The 15,146-nt window shown below is 33.1% G+C and overlaps 1 protein-coding gene across 1 annotated transcript in view; it reads right to left on the bottom strand.

Annotated features, from left to right (window-relative positions):
• The window catches only part of LOC117183072 (dynein heavy chain 7, axonemal), a 68,045-nt gene that overhangs the window by 24,818 nt on the left and 28,081 nt on the right, over nt 1-15,146 (bottom strand). Inside the window, exons 11-17 of the mRNA XM_033376228.1 lie at nt 13,689-13,900; nt 11,758-11,875; nt 11,409-11,649; nt 9,708-9,954; nt 6,607-7,462; nt 4,212-5,605; nt 1,525-2,375 (exon numbers count right to left, since the gene is read on the bottom strand). Of these exons, the coding sequence (XP_033232119.1) occupies nt 1,525-2,375; nt 4,212-5,605; nt 6,607-7,462; nt 9,708-9,954; nt 11,409-11,649; nt 11,758-11,875; nt 13,689-13,900 (3,919 nt within the window). The remainder of the gene's footprint in view (nt 1-1,524; nt 2,376-4,211; nt 5,606-6,606; nt 7,463-9,707; nt 9,955-11,408; nt 11,650-11,757; nt 11,876-13,688; nt 13,901-15,146) is intronic.

Raw genomic sequence — 15,146 nt, 5'->3', positions numbered from 1 at the left:
CAACTCTTATCTTAAATAGTCATCTTTCTGGTTGAAAATTCATTCTTTTTGTTTGAAACTTTAACTATATTGTTAAAAACACATCATTTTGGTAGAAAATTTAATTGTGTTGTGGAACATTCTTACTTTCTGATTTAAAAAATCCATCCTTTTCGGTTTAAAATTCATCTTTTGGTAGCAAAGTTACCTTTTTGTTAGAAATTCATCGTTCGTGAATGAAATTTAATTTTTTTAATTGTTAAGTTATCTTTTATGACTTAAGTCAATTTTTTTTATTTGAAAATTTATCTTTATCTTGTTGAAAAGTCATCTTTTCTGGTTGAAAATTCCACTTTCTAATAGAATATTCTTATATTTGGATGGAAACCTTTTGGATTAAAAATGCATTCTTTTGGATAGAAAATTCATTTGTTTTGTATAGAAAAGATATGTTTTTGGTTGGAAGTAAATTTTTTTAATTAAAAAGTCTATTATTACGTTGTTAATTAAAAATTCAACTGGCTTGTTAAATATTGATATTTAAGGTAGAAAATCAATTGTTTATTAGGTTGAAAATTAAACTTTTGGTAAAAAAGTTATCTTCTTCGGTTGAAAATTTATCTGTTATGGTTAAAAGTTAATTCTTTTGAATTGAAAAATCATCTATCACATTTTTGGCATGAATTTATCTGTTTCGGTGCAAAATTGAACTATTTTGTTAAAAAGTAATATTTGTATTCGAAAATTTTTTCGTTAAAAAAATCCTTCATCCTTTTTGATAAAAAATTCGTCCTCATGGATTCAAAACTCTTTTTTTTAAGTTATACCTCTTCAATTGAAAACTCTACAATTATATTTTTGGTGCAGAAATCATCTCTTCAGGTCGCAAATTTGAATTTTTTGTTGAAAATTCAATTATTTTGTTTAAAATCATCTTCTTCAGTTAAAACTTCAACAGTTTTGTTTCATATTTGTCTCTTTGGATAGAAAATTTGTCCTTTCGGATTAAAAGCTTATAATTTTGGTTATGACATCTACTATTTGGTTAAAAGTAATCTATCATGTATTATTTTTTCAATGAAAATTAATATTTTTTGGTTGAAAGTTTATTATTCTTATTCAGAAATTCAACCTTATTTGTTCAAAAGTTATCTTTTCAGTAAATTTATCCTTTTGGATTGAAAACTCACTATTTGGCCACTATTTGGTTCAAAATCAAATTACTTTTTTGAAAATACAACCATTGTCTTAAAAAATTATATTTCCGGGTAAAAAATGCAATCTTCTAAGTTGGAAATTTAGATATTGTTTAAAAAGTAATCTGTCTTGGCTGAAATCTATTTTTGTTGTTCTTGTACATTTCAGTAAATTTGAATTTTCGTCTTTGTGGTTTGAAAATTCAACTGTTTGGTTTTCAATTAATTTTTTTGGTTTAAAACTCCACTATTTAGTTAATAATTAAAGGCACGGAAAATATTCTGGATTTTTTGAAAGTCTGAGTGGACACCCTGTAAATGAAAGATCAAAAGTAAGTAAGAATCTTACTGGCTGCAAGTCTAGTCAAAGACTGTCTTCCAGATCCTCCAACACCCACCATCAATAAACTTCCACAAGGCGTCGCAATAATTCTACAAATCCGAGCAAGGTGTTCCAACGCATAGCGGAATAAAACAATATCCATTTTATTTCTATGGGTGTTATTATAGTCTTCCAAACACGAGAGTGCGACTTCTTTGTACTCCTCCATAGACAAAATTTCCTCATACTTTCTGTCTTCTTGCATTGCATCAACATCCATGAAGTTACCAAATATCAAACTCTTCATGCTCTTCTCAGTCAACTGGCCTTCAAATTTGGGCAAATGTTCAAAAACATAATCGAAAGGTTCTCTGAAGACACTTAGGACTGTTTCCTTTACTTTTTCAAAAAACCATTGCCGATCTTTCATGTCGATAAGACGATCTCCAAAAACTCGAAGAATCTCGTGAACCCAGAGCCTGATGAAAGTCGTTTTAGCCTCAACGGATTCTTTCTTGATCATTGTACATCCAGTGACGACTCTTGCAAAGTCTCTTAAATTAAAAAGGTAGTGCGATTTTGCTGGAGTTGGTCTGAGATCATCAATCGCACTTTTGAAAACTGACATTGTAGCAGTCACGATATTGTTTATTGTCGACAAAACGTCTGTCGCGAATCCATTTCTTTTTAGTCCAACTAAAGCGACACTAGTGAAAATTCGGAAAATGCTTTCTTTGGAGAAATTGCTGATGGTGTAAAGATTAAAGTGTCTCAGAAATCTGTGGTAGATTTCTTGACGACATCCTCCTGGCGGAGCCATCGCACAGAGAAACATTATGTCATAGACATTTATCATGTGTGGTTCTTTCAAGTCGAACCTGTAAATTATTATTTACATATAAGGCTATAGTATATTAATTATGCACGGACTTCACAGTCTCCCTTCCACCTTTTCAAAGAATTCCTCTTTTTTCTACTATTCAACTATTAACTTTTCAGTTGAAAATGTTATACTTATAGGTAGAACATTCAAATGTTATGTACACTGTTGAAAGTGTTTGGGATTTTACAACACTTCTACAAGACTTCTGCAATACAAGCGTAAGATAAAATTGCAAACATGGTATTGGACTGGCGAAATTGGAATACATGTATTGTAAGTGCTGTGAATTGTGGAAATTGCGCACAAGAAAATTACGGAATTAATGGAATTCACGGAAGTCAAGAAATTTACGGAAATCTTGAAATTTTCAAAAGGCACGGAATTCGCAAAATTCATGGATTTTCAGCAACTCACGAAATTGACGGAATTCACGGAATTCATGATATTCAAGGGATTCATGAAAATCATGAAATTCGGGGAATTTATGGAATTAAAGGAATTACGCGAAATTTATGACATTCGTGAAATCTACGGAATTAATGGAATTCAAGAAAATATTGGAATCCAAGGAATTGAAGAAATTCATGGAATTTATGGAATTAATGGAATTCAATATATTGATGTTCTTAGAAAAATTCACAGAATTCAAGAAATTTATTGAAATCACGGAATTCATGCAATACAAGGAATTAATGGAAATCGCGCTATTCATGGATTTCACAGAATTCATCGAATTCACGGAATTTGCATAATTCACTGTAATCACCGAATTCACGGAATTCAAGGTTTTCACGGAATTCATGTAACGCTCGGAATTTATGAAATTCACGAAATTCGAGGAATTCGTGGAAATAACGAAATTCACCAAATATATTGATTTTTCGGAATTTATGGAATTCAAGGGATTCGCGTAACCCATGGAATTCACGGAATTCAAGGAATTTACGGTATTCATAAAATTCACGGAATTCAGGGAATATACTGAATTCGCGGAATTCGTGGAATGAAATGAGTTCACGAAATTCACGGAATTTAAGGAATTTGTGGAAGTCCATGAATTCCATACATTCCGTGAATTTTGTGATTTCATTGAATTAGGTGAATTCTATGATTTCCGTGAATTCCATAAATTTCGTGAACTTCCTTCATTGCTTTAGTTCCAAGAAATCTTTGATTTTTGTAAATTTCTTGAATTCCGTGAGTTCCTTGACTTCCATGAATTCTTTGGATTTCGTGAATTCCTTAAGTTCCTATTTCATAAATTCTATAAATTCTGTGAATTCCATGAATTATTTGAATCTCTTGAATTTCTTGTATTCTGTGCTTAGCTTGAATTCCTTGAATTAAGTGAATTCCTTGAAGTACGTGAATTATGTGAATTCCGCTAATTCCATGAAATTCGTGAATTTCTTGAATTCCGTAAATACTTTAAATTTCACGAATTCCTTAAATTACACTAATTTCTTAAATTCCATAAATACGCGCGTTATGTATTGTATATTAACCAGAGTTTTGGCTCTGCCAGGAAACTTCTTTTTTTGCCAGGAACAAATGTTCTGAGAAATGATTTACATTTTTTTTTAATATTCGCTTCAACAGGTGTCGAGATATCCAGCCGTAAGTATAATACAGAAGTGTTACTGGCTGCTGGACTTGTATTATGAAATTCCAATACATGTGAGGTACCATACCAATACCAGCATTTGGAAAGTACAGCATTATGTATTGCAGCGTCACCTTACGTTTCGGAAATAAACTTCCAATACCCGTAGTGGAAGTGAAATGAATGAATGAAAGCATTGAGAGAATCCGTGTCAAAATAATTTCTTACCACTGCTCATGATCGAAGAACTGTCTCAACAATTCAATAGCAGGCTGTGCACCGTAAACCTCCTTGGTAGGCATATTAACATCGTCAATAAAAACCACATAATACGCACCACCCATTGGTCCATAATGGCCTTTTCGTCGCCTAAATAGTTTCGAAAGAACAAGTTCCTGTGTCTGCGCAGCTGTAGTTTTTGGTGTGAAACTAATAAAATTTGGAAGGTACTTTTCCTCTTGCAACTTGTTCATCAGCAGATCCTGAATGTAGAAACTTTTTCCCGTTCCAGTTTCCCCATACAAAAGAAACCTCTTTCTGTTTTTAATATGCCTCATAAACATATTCTGATACTTCATCGTATCAATAGTCGGAATTACCATCTGACTGATACTCTGCGTCTCCACAAGTTTCTCAACCTTTGCCAAATCTCCAAAACTTTTCCAAGATCCTTTTCCTTTAAAAACGTAATAATTATCATGAATCAGTCCCTCTCCTGGCAAGGAGATCAGAGCATCTCCAATTTTAGCTGGCACTCGATTATCTGGGTGTTCATTTTTCCAGAAACTCAAATAATATTCATTAAAGGCAACCCGAGTATCGGAATCCAAAGTTCCACCAACTCCCCAGACCATGGCCATCAGGAATGAACCTTGGATCCAAGATACAATGTAATCTTCATAGTCTTTCTGAGCTTCTTCAATCGCGTCATTCATATACATTTCCAGAAGATTCAAAGTCGACATGACTTGATTAATCTGACCAGCCGTTACTGAAAGACGACATTTTTTACGAACAAAATCGAGGCAAGGATCCATCAGCCACTCAAAAATTTGATCCAGGAGCTCTTCGTTGCCTTTTCTCCAAACTGGATTAACTTGATTGATCCACGATTTCGCGTATGGTCGCCATCCTAGAACATGGGGTTCTATATAAATCATCCCACATCTTGAGACTGTGGCTGGTGAAGCTTGAAGAAGGTCCATGGCTTCGAAGATCATAGACATTGTGTTTGTCATTTGCATAACTTCACCAGAGGTCAGACACAATTTTTTATTGTCATCTAGGACTGTGTTCAAGTTCTCGATCCAAATAGCATCCACTGGTCCATCAAAGATTAGCCACTTTCTGTCAGGTGTCTCTTCAGCACAGAAACGACGAAAAGCCACAGGGCAAACACCATCTGTCCATTCAGAAGAAACTGGATCAAATTGACCATAAAGTTGACCCATTGTGATTGCTTTTGGATTCATAGTAATAAATTTGGTCACTGCTCCATTGCCGTCTCCCCATTCTTTCATCAGGGTCAAAGAATCAGCGAGAGTGCGCAAACAACTTGTTTTTCCCCCACAAGGATCACCGATGAGCATAAAACCGTGTCGCACTACCATCATCTCGAATACCTGAAAAAAATCATGGACCATTGAAATCCTAATTCTTTACGGCCTTATAAGCAATTAATTAAAGAATAATCTTTGTTCTGTTCCAGTTGCAATTTTATAGTTAAAATAAAATTTTATTTTATGTTCCTGTCTAAAAAAGGGCTGTTGAGAGTAGTCCTAAGTCGGCACTGTGGGCAAATCCGGCATCCACACGTTTGTCAGAGATGGCGTGCGTGACATCTTGACCATTTTATCGTATGACCGGTTGGTAGAAATGGACTTAATTTACACTAACAATTGTGACTTTAGTTTACGCTTGACAGTATAAGAAAGGTATACGTTTTTTTTGTAAACGGAATACCATTTTCTTCCACTCTTGTGAAGCAGCTACAGGTTTGTAAATATTTTGAAAAGTTTAATCGATTAAGTGCGTTGATTTCTGTGTGTTCTGTGCTTTTGCGTGATAAAGTCGATTTTTCATTCGGATTTGTTTTGTGTTTGTAACAGCAGGAAATATTTAAACATTCGTAATGGTCCTGAGTCAGCAACTTTTTTCTTTTGCCTTTGTCTTGTTCGTTGTGTTTTGACTGTATGTTGCTTGTCTGTGGTATTTTTGCTTTTATTTTGTGCGTTTTCTTATTGACTTTTCGCTGATTACATTTGCTTGTAGTCATGGGACGCAATTGTTAACGCAAGAAACCAAAGCGTGATTCCCCTGCGCTTCGACGTGCATTTGAGGTTCAGGGCCAGGGGGTGCCGGCTTAGGACCACCATTTTGATAAATAGCAAAAATCGACTTTTTCACTTTGCGCTGCATTGCGACCACCAAAATCTCTCCGCACTGCTTCGAACGACATAGAACTGTAGATAAAGGATCTTGGCCATTAAACCCTGTTTACCCTCTATTTCCGACAAACTCTTACCCTGCTGGTTTAGAACCGCTATTCCCTAATGATATATCTTAAAAATCTTGCAATACTTGTTGTTGAAAATCTGATTTTATAAGAATTGTATAAAGAAACCTGAATAATCTTCAGCAAGAATCCATCAACCGGTTGTAAATTTCTCCTCTTCGTAATTTCCTTGATTGCTTTCAAAAGAACCACATAATCCGGGGCTGGTAAAGTGACACCCGGAAAAAGATCTGAAATAATTCCCTCAAAAAGGGGAACATCATGAGCCAGGAACTTGGGCAAATTAACATCTATAATCGACCTCAGCATCAGTATCATCTCGTCTTCATTCGGAAATTTCAGTTTCATATTCTGCGCTGCAGTTAAAACAGTCTTCACAGCCCTCATTCCATAGTCATAATGAGATTGGGAAGAAAGTTGTTCCGAGCAGAGTTTGTAGGTCGTAACAATTTTTACGGAGAGAACCCTCGCATCAGCAAATCCGGAAGAATATAAAAATATTTCTCCAATCATTGCATAATCCGGAACCATCATAGCTACTGTTCTAAATAAGACTTTCAAGTTGTCTGGTAGCTCGGATCTGCCAGCATAACCTGGATTCATCGTAATACATACGTAGACTGCAGAATTAAGAATCAACTCTGTTCCTTCGAAAATAAACTTTTCAAAATGTCCACGAACTCCTTGGACGATGCAGAGAATTTGTTGAGCTACTACTGATAAAACTTCGAGTTCTATTCGATTGAATTCGTCGAAACAAGCCCAAGCTCCGCAAGATGCGAGGCCTTTGAAGAATTTTCCCATGTTTTTGTAGTCGAGACCTTCTGAACAATTGAAAACTACACATTGGACTGCAAGAGCTCTTGCCAAATCTTTCACGGATTCGGTTTTTCCTGTTCCAGCTGGACCTTCTGGGGCTCCGTTCAAATGCAGAGCGTAGGCTCCGATTAATGTTCGATAGCATCTGGAAATAAAAGTATATAATAATATTTTTGTTCAGTGTGTACCGAAAGTATGTCTTTTCATGTATACACAGTGTGGACAAGTTAGTCTTTTATCCACACAGAGACAAAGCCCAGCGCAAAAAATTACTTTGCGCCCGCTTCTTCAGTCTTCGGGCGAAAAAAGCCGTCCGCTTCACATGTGCTCCAAAAAAAAAAACTTTCGATGCAGGTTATGGGCAAAGAGTACTGTGTTTATCATTGGCAAAAGGCGATAAAGGCTTGTGACAGTCAATCGACTTCTTTGCGCCCTTGATTCACAATGTACTATTACAAAGTTATAATAGTTAGCCTTCGACTTGCGTAACTATTTACACTTTTTTAAACTTTTTTTTGAGCGATGAAACTATTTTGTTACTATTTTTTTAAAAATGACACAAATGCTACTATTTTCCGAAATCGATTGCCATTTTCAAACTTCTTCACTAGATTGGCTAAAATATCATTAGCCATTTAAAAGTTAAAATTTCTAAAGATTTACACGATTTTAACTGATTTTAGCGATTCAAAAGGATTTTATAGAGATTCAAAGTTTTTAAAGAAACTTTAAGAGATATTAATAATTTTAAGGTAATTTACTGAACTTCAAAGTACACGTTAGTCCCGATTTGCCGTGTCCCGATATACCGGACAAAGTGGTCCAAGAGGGCGAGAGAGAGCCGCTTCTAAGGTCAACGGAGTTCATCTCCTTGGTTGAAAATTAAACTATTTGGTGAAAATTCAACTATTTTGTACAATGTTCACTTTTCCAAAATTAAAATTTTTTTTTGAATGAAAATTTATTTATTCTATTTTTGGGTAAAATGTATAATTTCAAACTGAAAATTCAACTATTAATAATATTAATTAACATATCAAATTTAACTATTGTGTTTGAAATTCTTTAGAAATAATATGTTTGGTTGACGATTCATAATTTTAGTAGAAAATTCATCTGCTAACTTGTAAATTGAACTGCTTTGCTAAAGTTTCTTTTTTTCTCGTGTAAAAATTAATTTTTTAATTCTAAACTTAACTATTTCGATTAAAATTTGTTTATTGAAATTTCATAGTATCTAGGTAAAAATTACATTGTCTTGTATACAAATTATGTCTTTTCGTCTTGGAAATCCTACAATTAGAAAGAAAATTAAACTATGTGGTAGAAATTTTAACTGTTTCGTAGAAGATTCATTTTTCTTTTTACTTAGAATTAATTTGTTCAAGTGGAAATAAAACAATTTCATGTTTTGACTAAAAGTAGATCTTTTTAGTTAAAAAAATCAACTATTCGGTTGAAAATTGATGTTATTTGTGGAAAATTCTTCTTTTTTGGTAAATAACTACTTACCAAGAAGTTTCTTTTTATTAAAAAAGAAGAATTTTTAAGAAAATACTTAAATTTCTAACCAAACATTCAAATTTTTAAACCAAGATGATTAATTATAATTAATCATCTTGTTTGGTTAGAATCAACTGTTTGGTTAGAAATTTAAATATTTTGTTAAAAATCATTATTTTTATGCGAAAAAATCTTCTTGGTTGAAAATTCATTATTTTGGTTTACAATGTAATTATTCGATTGAAACTGCGACTGTTTTGCAGAAAAAGCGGCTTTTTATCTTTAAAATTCCACTTTCTGTTTCCAAATTTATGTATTTTGTTATAAATTCTTCTTGTATTGTGGATAATTTTTTTTTCTTTATTGACTGAAAAATCTTTCTATGTTAGCGATTCAACTATGTTGTTGGCAATTCTTATTTTTTGTTCAATTTAATGGTTTTTCATTTAAAATAAAAATATCCCTTCGTTAAAATATCAATTATTAGTTTGTTTTGAGTGCTCATATTTTTTGGTAGAAAAATCGCATCTATTTGTGTTAAAATTCAGATTATTTGTTAATACGTAATTAAGAAAGAATACGATTTGAACAATTAGTTCTAAGGTATTTTTGGATGATCTTGCTATTACACCAAACTCTCGCTTTCAGTCACCCCGTTCTCGGCTTTCCTAGAAATGCTGGCTCACGCAGTTTCTCAGGCACCTCTCACTATTCACGTTTCTATCCCCCCGAAATCAATCCAAGGCCATTTGAAGTCAACCCCCCGACACTTTACTGAAAGCAAGAGTTTGGTGTATTCACATTATTTTTAATTTTTTAAATCTGTCTGATCCCTGAAATCGGAAAAATTATTAAAATCGAAAATATAAAGTAATAATAAACTATACCGATCAGTTAATGGCGTTATGACCAAACGAGGACAGTTTCCTAAATATTCATAAGCATAAGGCACGGTTGCATTTATTATTCTGACGAAAACATCATCTTCCCAATAATATCGCAACTGCGCTAACCATTCGAAATCTGATTCCTTGGTGATGTTCTTATCAATCAAAGTCTTCACCACGTCGTATGCATGCACATCGATTGTTATCAAAGCGTTCAGTGTCGTTCGATTTTGCTTTGTTAATTTTCCTGAAAAGTGTGATGCACTGGTAGTCATCCATAAATTTCGTAATGTTTTTTCAATAAAGTGACCCCCCCCCCCTCACCCTAATGCAAGATATTATAAGATTTTCTTTGTCACCCCCATTCTCTTAACGAACTGGAAGTAGAGAGATATATTCTCGGCAATAATATTTTAAAAGGAATCTGCATTGTCATCAGAGAATAACAGAAATTCTTAACTTCTTTTCAGACTAGATGGAGCTATGATTTAAACATTTTTTAAATTAGATTTTTTTTACGATCTTCTTTATTCCGCTGAGAATCGAACCACAGAACTTCCGATCGTTGGGCGGGTGCATTTCCCTTAAGGTACTAAAAGAATCGAAAGGAGAATCTAAAAAGTCGGTAAGGACTCCTGTTATTCACTGATGATAATACAGATTCCTTAAAAAAATTGACTCAGAACACCTGACAAAATAATGCGTGTATTTCTGAAAAAGGATTGTTCTTTCGATCTCTCTAGTAGTTTAAAGGAAAAGCACCCGGCTGGAAATCAGACGATCTGTGGTTCGGTTCCCAGAAAAGCGAAAGAGAAAACATCTTTTTAAGAAAAAAATTTTATTTACAAAATGTTTAATTCATAGCTTGATCTAGTTTGAAAAGACGTTAATCATTTCTGTTATTCTCTGATGATAATACACTTTCCTTAAAAAATTTGTCTTGAAATGCCTTGCAAAATAATGCATGTATTTCTAAAAAAAAGCATTATTTTTTCAATCTCTCTAGTAGCTTAATGGAAAAGCACCCGACCGATAATTGGAAGTTCTGTGGTTCGATTCCTAGCGGAGCGAGGGAAAAGATTTTTTCCAGAAAAATTAATTTTAAACTCTTTCTTTTCATTTAAAAAATATTATTCTCTCTCTTTGTCAATCTAAATTTACGTCTATCTTTTTGAATCTCCTCTTCTTAATCTCAGCCTATCCTTTATCTATTTATGTCAATCTTTTTCTATCTTTGTTAATCTGAATTCCTGGCTAACTTTTTCAATCTCGCCAAGTTTTCAGCTACACGTAGGGGTGTGTTATGCATGTCAAAACCATATGTCTGATACATGAAATTCTTCGTTAGATAATTCTCTACAGGCCCCCATACTTTCCCGCCACATTTTTTCAAACCCTGAAAAATTATTCGAAAAACTCAAAAAAGTGATTTTTCCCCATGCATTTTACATAGGAAACTTCAAATTATAACCGACAGCTGCTAAAATAGAAAAAATAAGAGAATAAATCAGGGAATTTCTTTTTATGGATTTAGAATAAAATGGTTGAGGGTAGCTGCCCTCTACCATGGAAAAAAATTTTGCCATGAATTTTTGGACCACCCTATTCTAGAGGTATTGTAGATGTGGCAAAACCCCTAGTTGTTTGAAGCATCTAAAAGTTTATAGTTGAAATTGTAATTTCTAATATTTTGTAGATTACCTTTCACTAGATTTACCATTTCGAAAATCTGTTTTCTTAATTTTTCGTAAAGAGATTCCATAACCGATATCATGTGAGTTATCAAACTATTTTGTACATCGATACTCCAGTAAATCTGAGAAACGCATAGGACTACCATTCCTGGCCAGATTAAAACCCAGGAAACTCTGTCATTTATTTCGTAATCTCGGTAACTCATCAGCACTTGATGCCTTACTGATTTTACCATTTGCTCTTCAACCTAGAGTTACAAATTCAAAATTTTTATCTGAACTAAAAAAAATTAAGCAATTACTTTCGGGTATTTTGAGTTCTCATTACATTTTTTTCAGTTTTAAAGTTATAATACCTGAACAAGCCACTTTTCAACACAGCCTCGAGCAGCGGATGTTGAAATTAAATCTTCCATCATGATTTCCTCTTTATCATCGCTGATCATTGAGTAAATTTCCATTTTATCACTAAATCTGCAGGCACCAATTTTTGTTTCTTTCAAAATTGATTTATGTTTTAAAAATATATTGAACTGTCCATAAACTACGTTACCAATTAATAGGGCTGGGAGGCCCACGCCAAAAACTACGGATGGTAACAGGGTGGGGGGAGAGGGCGGTTAGTGTAAGTAACGTTACAAATTTTGCGAATTTTACAAAAGATCCACCTTCTTTCTCTTATTCTCCTCTTATACCCATCTTCAAACCATTCTTATTTTTCTCTTGTTTTCAGAAAACTTCCCTTTTCCCCATTTCCATTTTCTTATTTTTCGCTTAAATGCAAACTGCATTATTTGAACCTAGTAAGAAAGTTCAAATATGTTTTGTTTGCAAATCATCTCGTTTGGTAAAAAGTTGTGTGATTCAATGAAAAATTTAATTATTTAATTTAAAATACATCTGTTTTGTTAATTTCTTTGTCAAAAATTAAATCCTTATTTAAAAGTTAAACTCTTTAAATAAAAATTATTCTTTGGGTTTCCTAAGACAGGACAAGAAACTATTAAAATTTAAGTCGGTAAAAAGGGGGGAGCGGACTAAGGGTATGAAGTGAAAATTAGGGGAAGGTGTAAAGGAAGCTAAATGAATTGATGGAAGGGGAAGCTTGTGATATGAGGGGAGGGTAGACAGGGGAAGAACGGGAAAATTATGAGAGCGGAAGGAGGAGAAGCGATAGGAATTGAAAGGAGGGGAAGTAGATGATATAAGGGAAACTGAAGAGTGGAGGAAGTAGGAGAAGCATGAGAAGAATGGGGAAAAGAGGGGAGCGAAAGTAGAGGAAATGAGTGGAAATGAAGGGAGAGAAAGTAGAGGTAATGAGAAGAGGGAATTGAGGGGTGGAGAAATAGGGCAAGGAAGGCGACATAAGCGAACATTATTGGAAGCTAGGGAGGTAGGTGAGGGAAGGGAAGGAATGGTTTGCAGGGTAGTGCAGGTGATTGGCAGTGAGAAAGTGATGGCTGAGGGAGAAGTAAAGGAGGAAGAATTTGGGAAAGAAAGGGGTAACAAAGATCAGAGCGAGGAGAGCAGAAGTAGGGAAATTAGGAAAAATGAGAGGTAAAGAATTTAGGGAAGTGGAATCAGAATAGTGAATTGAAATTAGAGGAGGAAAGAAGCGAGACCGAAAGGAATTAAGAGGAGGGGAAGTGGGCAAAGTGAGGGAGAATGAGGAAAGGGAAAAGGCTTTTTTTGTAAAAATTAATTGTCTTTTCTGAAAATTCAACTATTGCATTTTTGTTTTAAAATGTATGGTAAACAAGTTGAAAATTAAATTTTTTGGTCTAAAATTCCTGTGTTTTGTTCAAAATTTCTCTTTTGGTTGAATCCCACCGATTTAAAATTCATATTTTCTGTTGTAAATTAATTATTTTAACTGAAAATTAAACGAACTCATTTTTTATTTAAATATATATTAGTTTTCAAATGGAAATTTGATTATTTGGTTGAAAATTAACATTCATATCGAAACTGTCTTTCTTTGAAAAGTGATCTGTTTTGGTTGAAAATTCTTTTTTTTTTAATTCGTTTTATATTAAAGAAGTAATACTATTATGGTAGAAAAGTAATCTTCCTTGGTTGAAAAATGATCTTTTTTGGTTGAAAGTAAACTTTTCTGGTGAAAATCCAAACGTTTTCGATAAATTTTGTCTTTTTGGCTTAAAAATCAATCATTTTGGTGAGAAAATTAAACTATTTTGTTAAAAATACCGTGTATTTCAACTTGAAATCTTAGAAATATTGGTAACGCAGTTTTAGGACGACCGCTAATAAGAAAGCTTCAGAGTACCCAAGTTTGGCGATCCCTTCGAAACATTTTTTCAAATGAGGTTGCACACGAAGTGGATTTTTGGTTTCTGAAAGAATTTCCAGCATATCGTCGTTGCTGAGGAAGAAAAAGCGGGGGAAATATAATCTCTTCTTTTCAAGATAATTCACAACACCTTCGTGTACTTTTTCCATAGTTTCATTTGCATTCTGCATACTTTCGTAAAGGCCTATCTGCAAAATTTTAGACCTTTTGAAGAAAAATGCGACTAATCGACTTCATTTGTCTTTCTCAAAAGTTCGCAATATTTCAGTTGCATTTAGACGCATGATGCAACCTGATACAACTAACGCGCTGAAAGGGTAGCTCTCGAGCTTTCTGTCACGCATGACTGAGCACCGACTCTCTTTCTGCCTAGCGGCTCCTCTTAACACAAATTAAATAATTTCGCATCAAAGCTCTATACTTAGATATTTTTTTAATTTATAGCGTTGGTATTTAAACAATTTCCTGAGGCCGTATTTAAAGTTTTGATTTTTCCAAATATCAAGCCTTAACAGCTGAATAAATTTTAAACTGTTTAATTTTTTTTTAATTAAAGTTTTTTGTACAAAATTCATCTTTCTTTCTTGTATATTAACTTTTTTGTTAAAAGTTCGTCTTTGAAACTTAAAAATTCATCTTTTTTCGTTGAAAATTATATTTTCTGTTTAAGTTCCAACTTTTCAGGTTTAAAATTCAACTGTTGTTTTTTTTAAAGAAGTCGTATTTTTAGTTTAAAAATTCAAATATTTTGTTGAAAAATTTGACGATATTGCTTGAAAGTTTAATTATTTGCTTAAAAAATTCTACATTTTATTTCTAATTTATGCTTTTTTATTAAAAATTCAAACTATTTGTTTGTAAATGTGAAAATATTTTTTTTCTTAAAAATTAAATTATTTTGTTCAAAATTCATCTTTCTTGGTTGAAAACCATCTACTTGTTGAAAACTTAACTTTTCAGGCTGGTAATTTAACTTTCTATCTAAAAAAGACCAATTTTTTGTCTTCCCAGTTAAAATATTTGGATATAAATGCAACTGATTTTGGTTTAATTTCAATCTTATTTGTTTAAAACTACACTATTTAGCTCAAAATTCAAATATTTAGTTAAAAAGTCATCCTGTTTGGTAAAAAAATGCCATTGTTTTGTTAAAAAGTTATCTTTATTCGTTCTAAATTATCTTTTTTTTGAAAATTCAATTATTTTGTTCAAAACAAATCTTTATTGGTTGAAATTTCATCCACCTTGGTTGAAAAAGAACTTTTCTGTTAAAAATTCATCTGCCTTCTAAGAGATTATTCTCTTTGTTTAAAAATTCAACTTTTTGATTGAAAATTAATTTGTCTTAATTTTATCCATTTGGTTGAACATTCCGTTTTGTGGCTTTAGAAGTCAACTTTTTTGTTATAAATTCAGCATTTTCATTAAGAATAA

The sequence above is a fragment of the Belonocnema kinseyi genome, chromosome 2, assembly GCF_010883055.1.
Source record: "Belonocnema kinseyi isolate 2016_QV_RU_SX_M_011 chromosome 2, B_treatae_v1, whole genome shotgun sequence".
Lineage (NCBI taxonomy): Eukaryota > Metazoa > Arthropoda > Insecta > Hymenoptera > Cynipidae > Belonocnema > Belonocnema kinseyi.
Note: the sequence above shows the minus strand (reverse complement) of the source record. Positions and strands in the feature narration are given on the sequence as shown.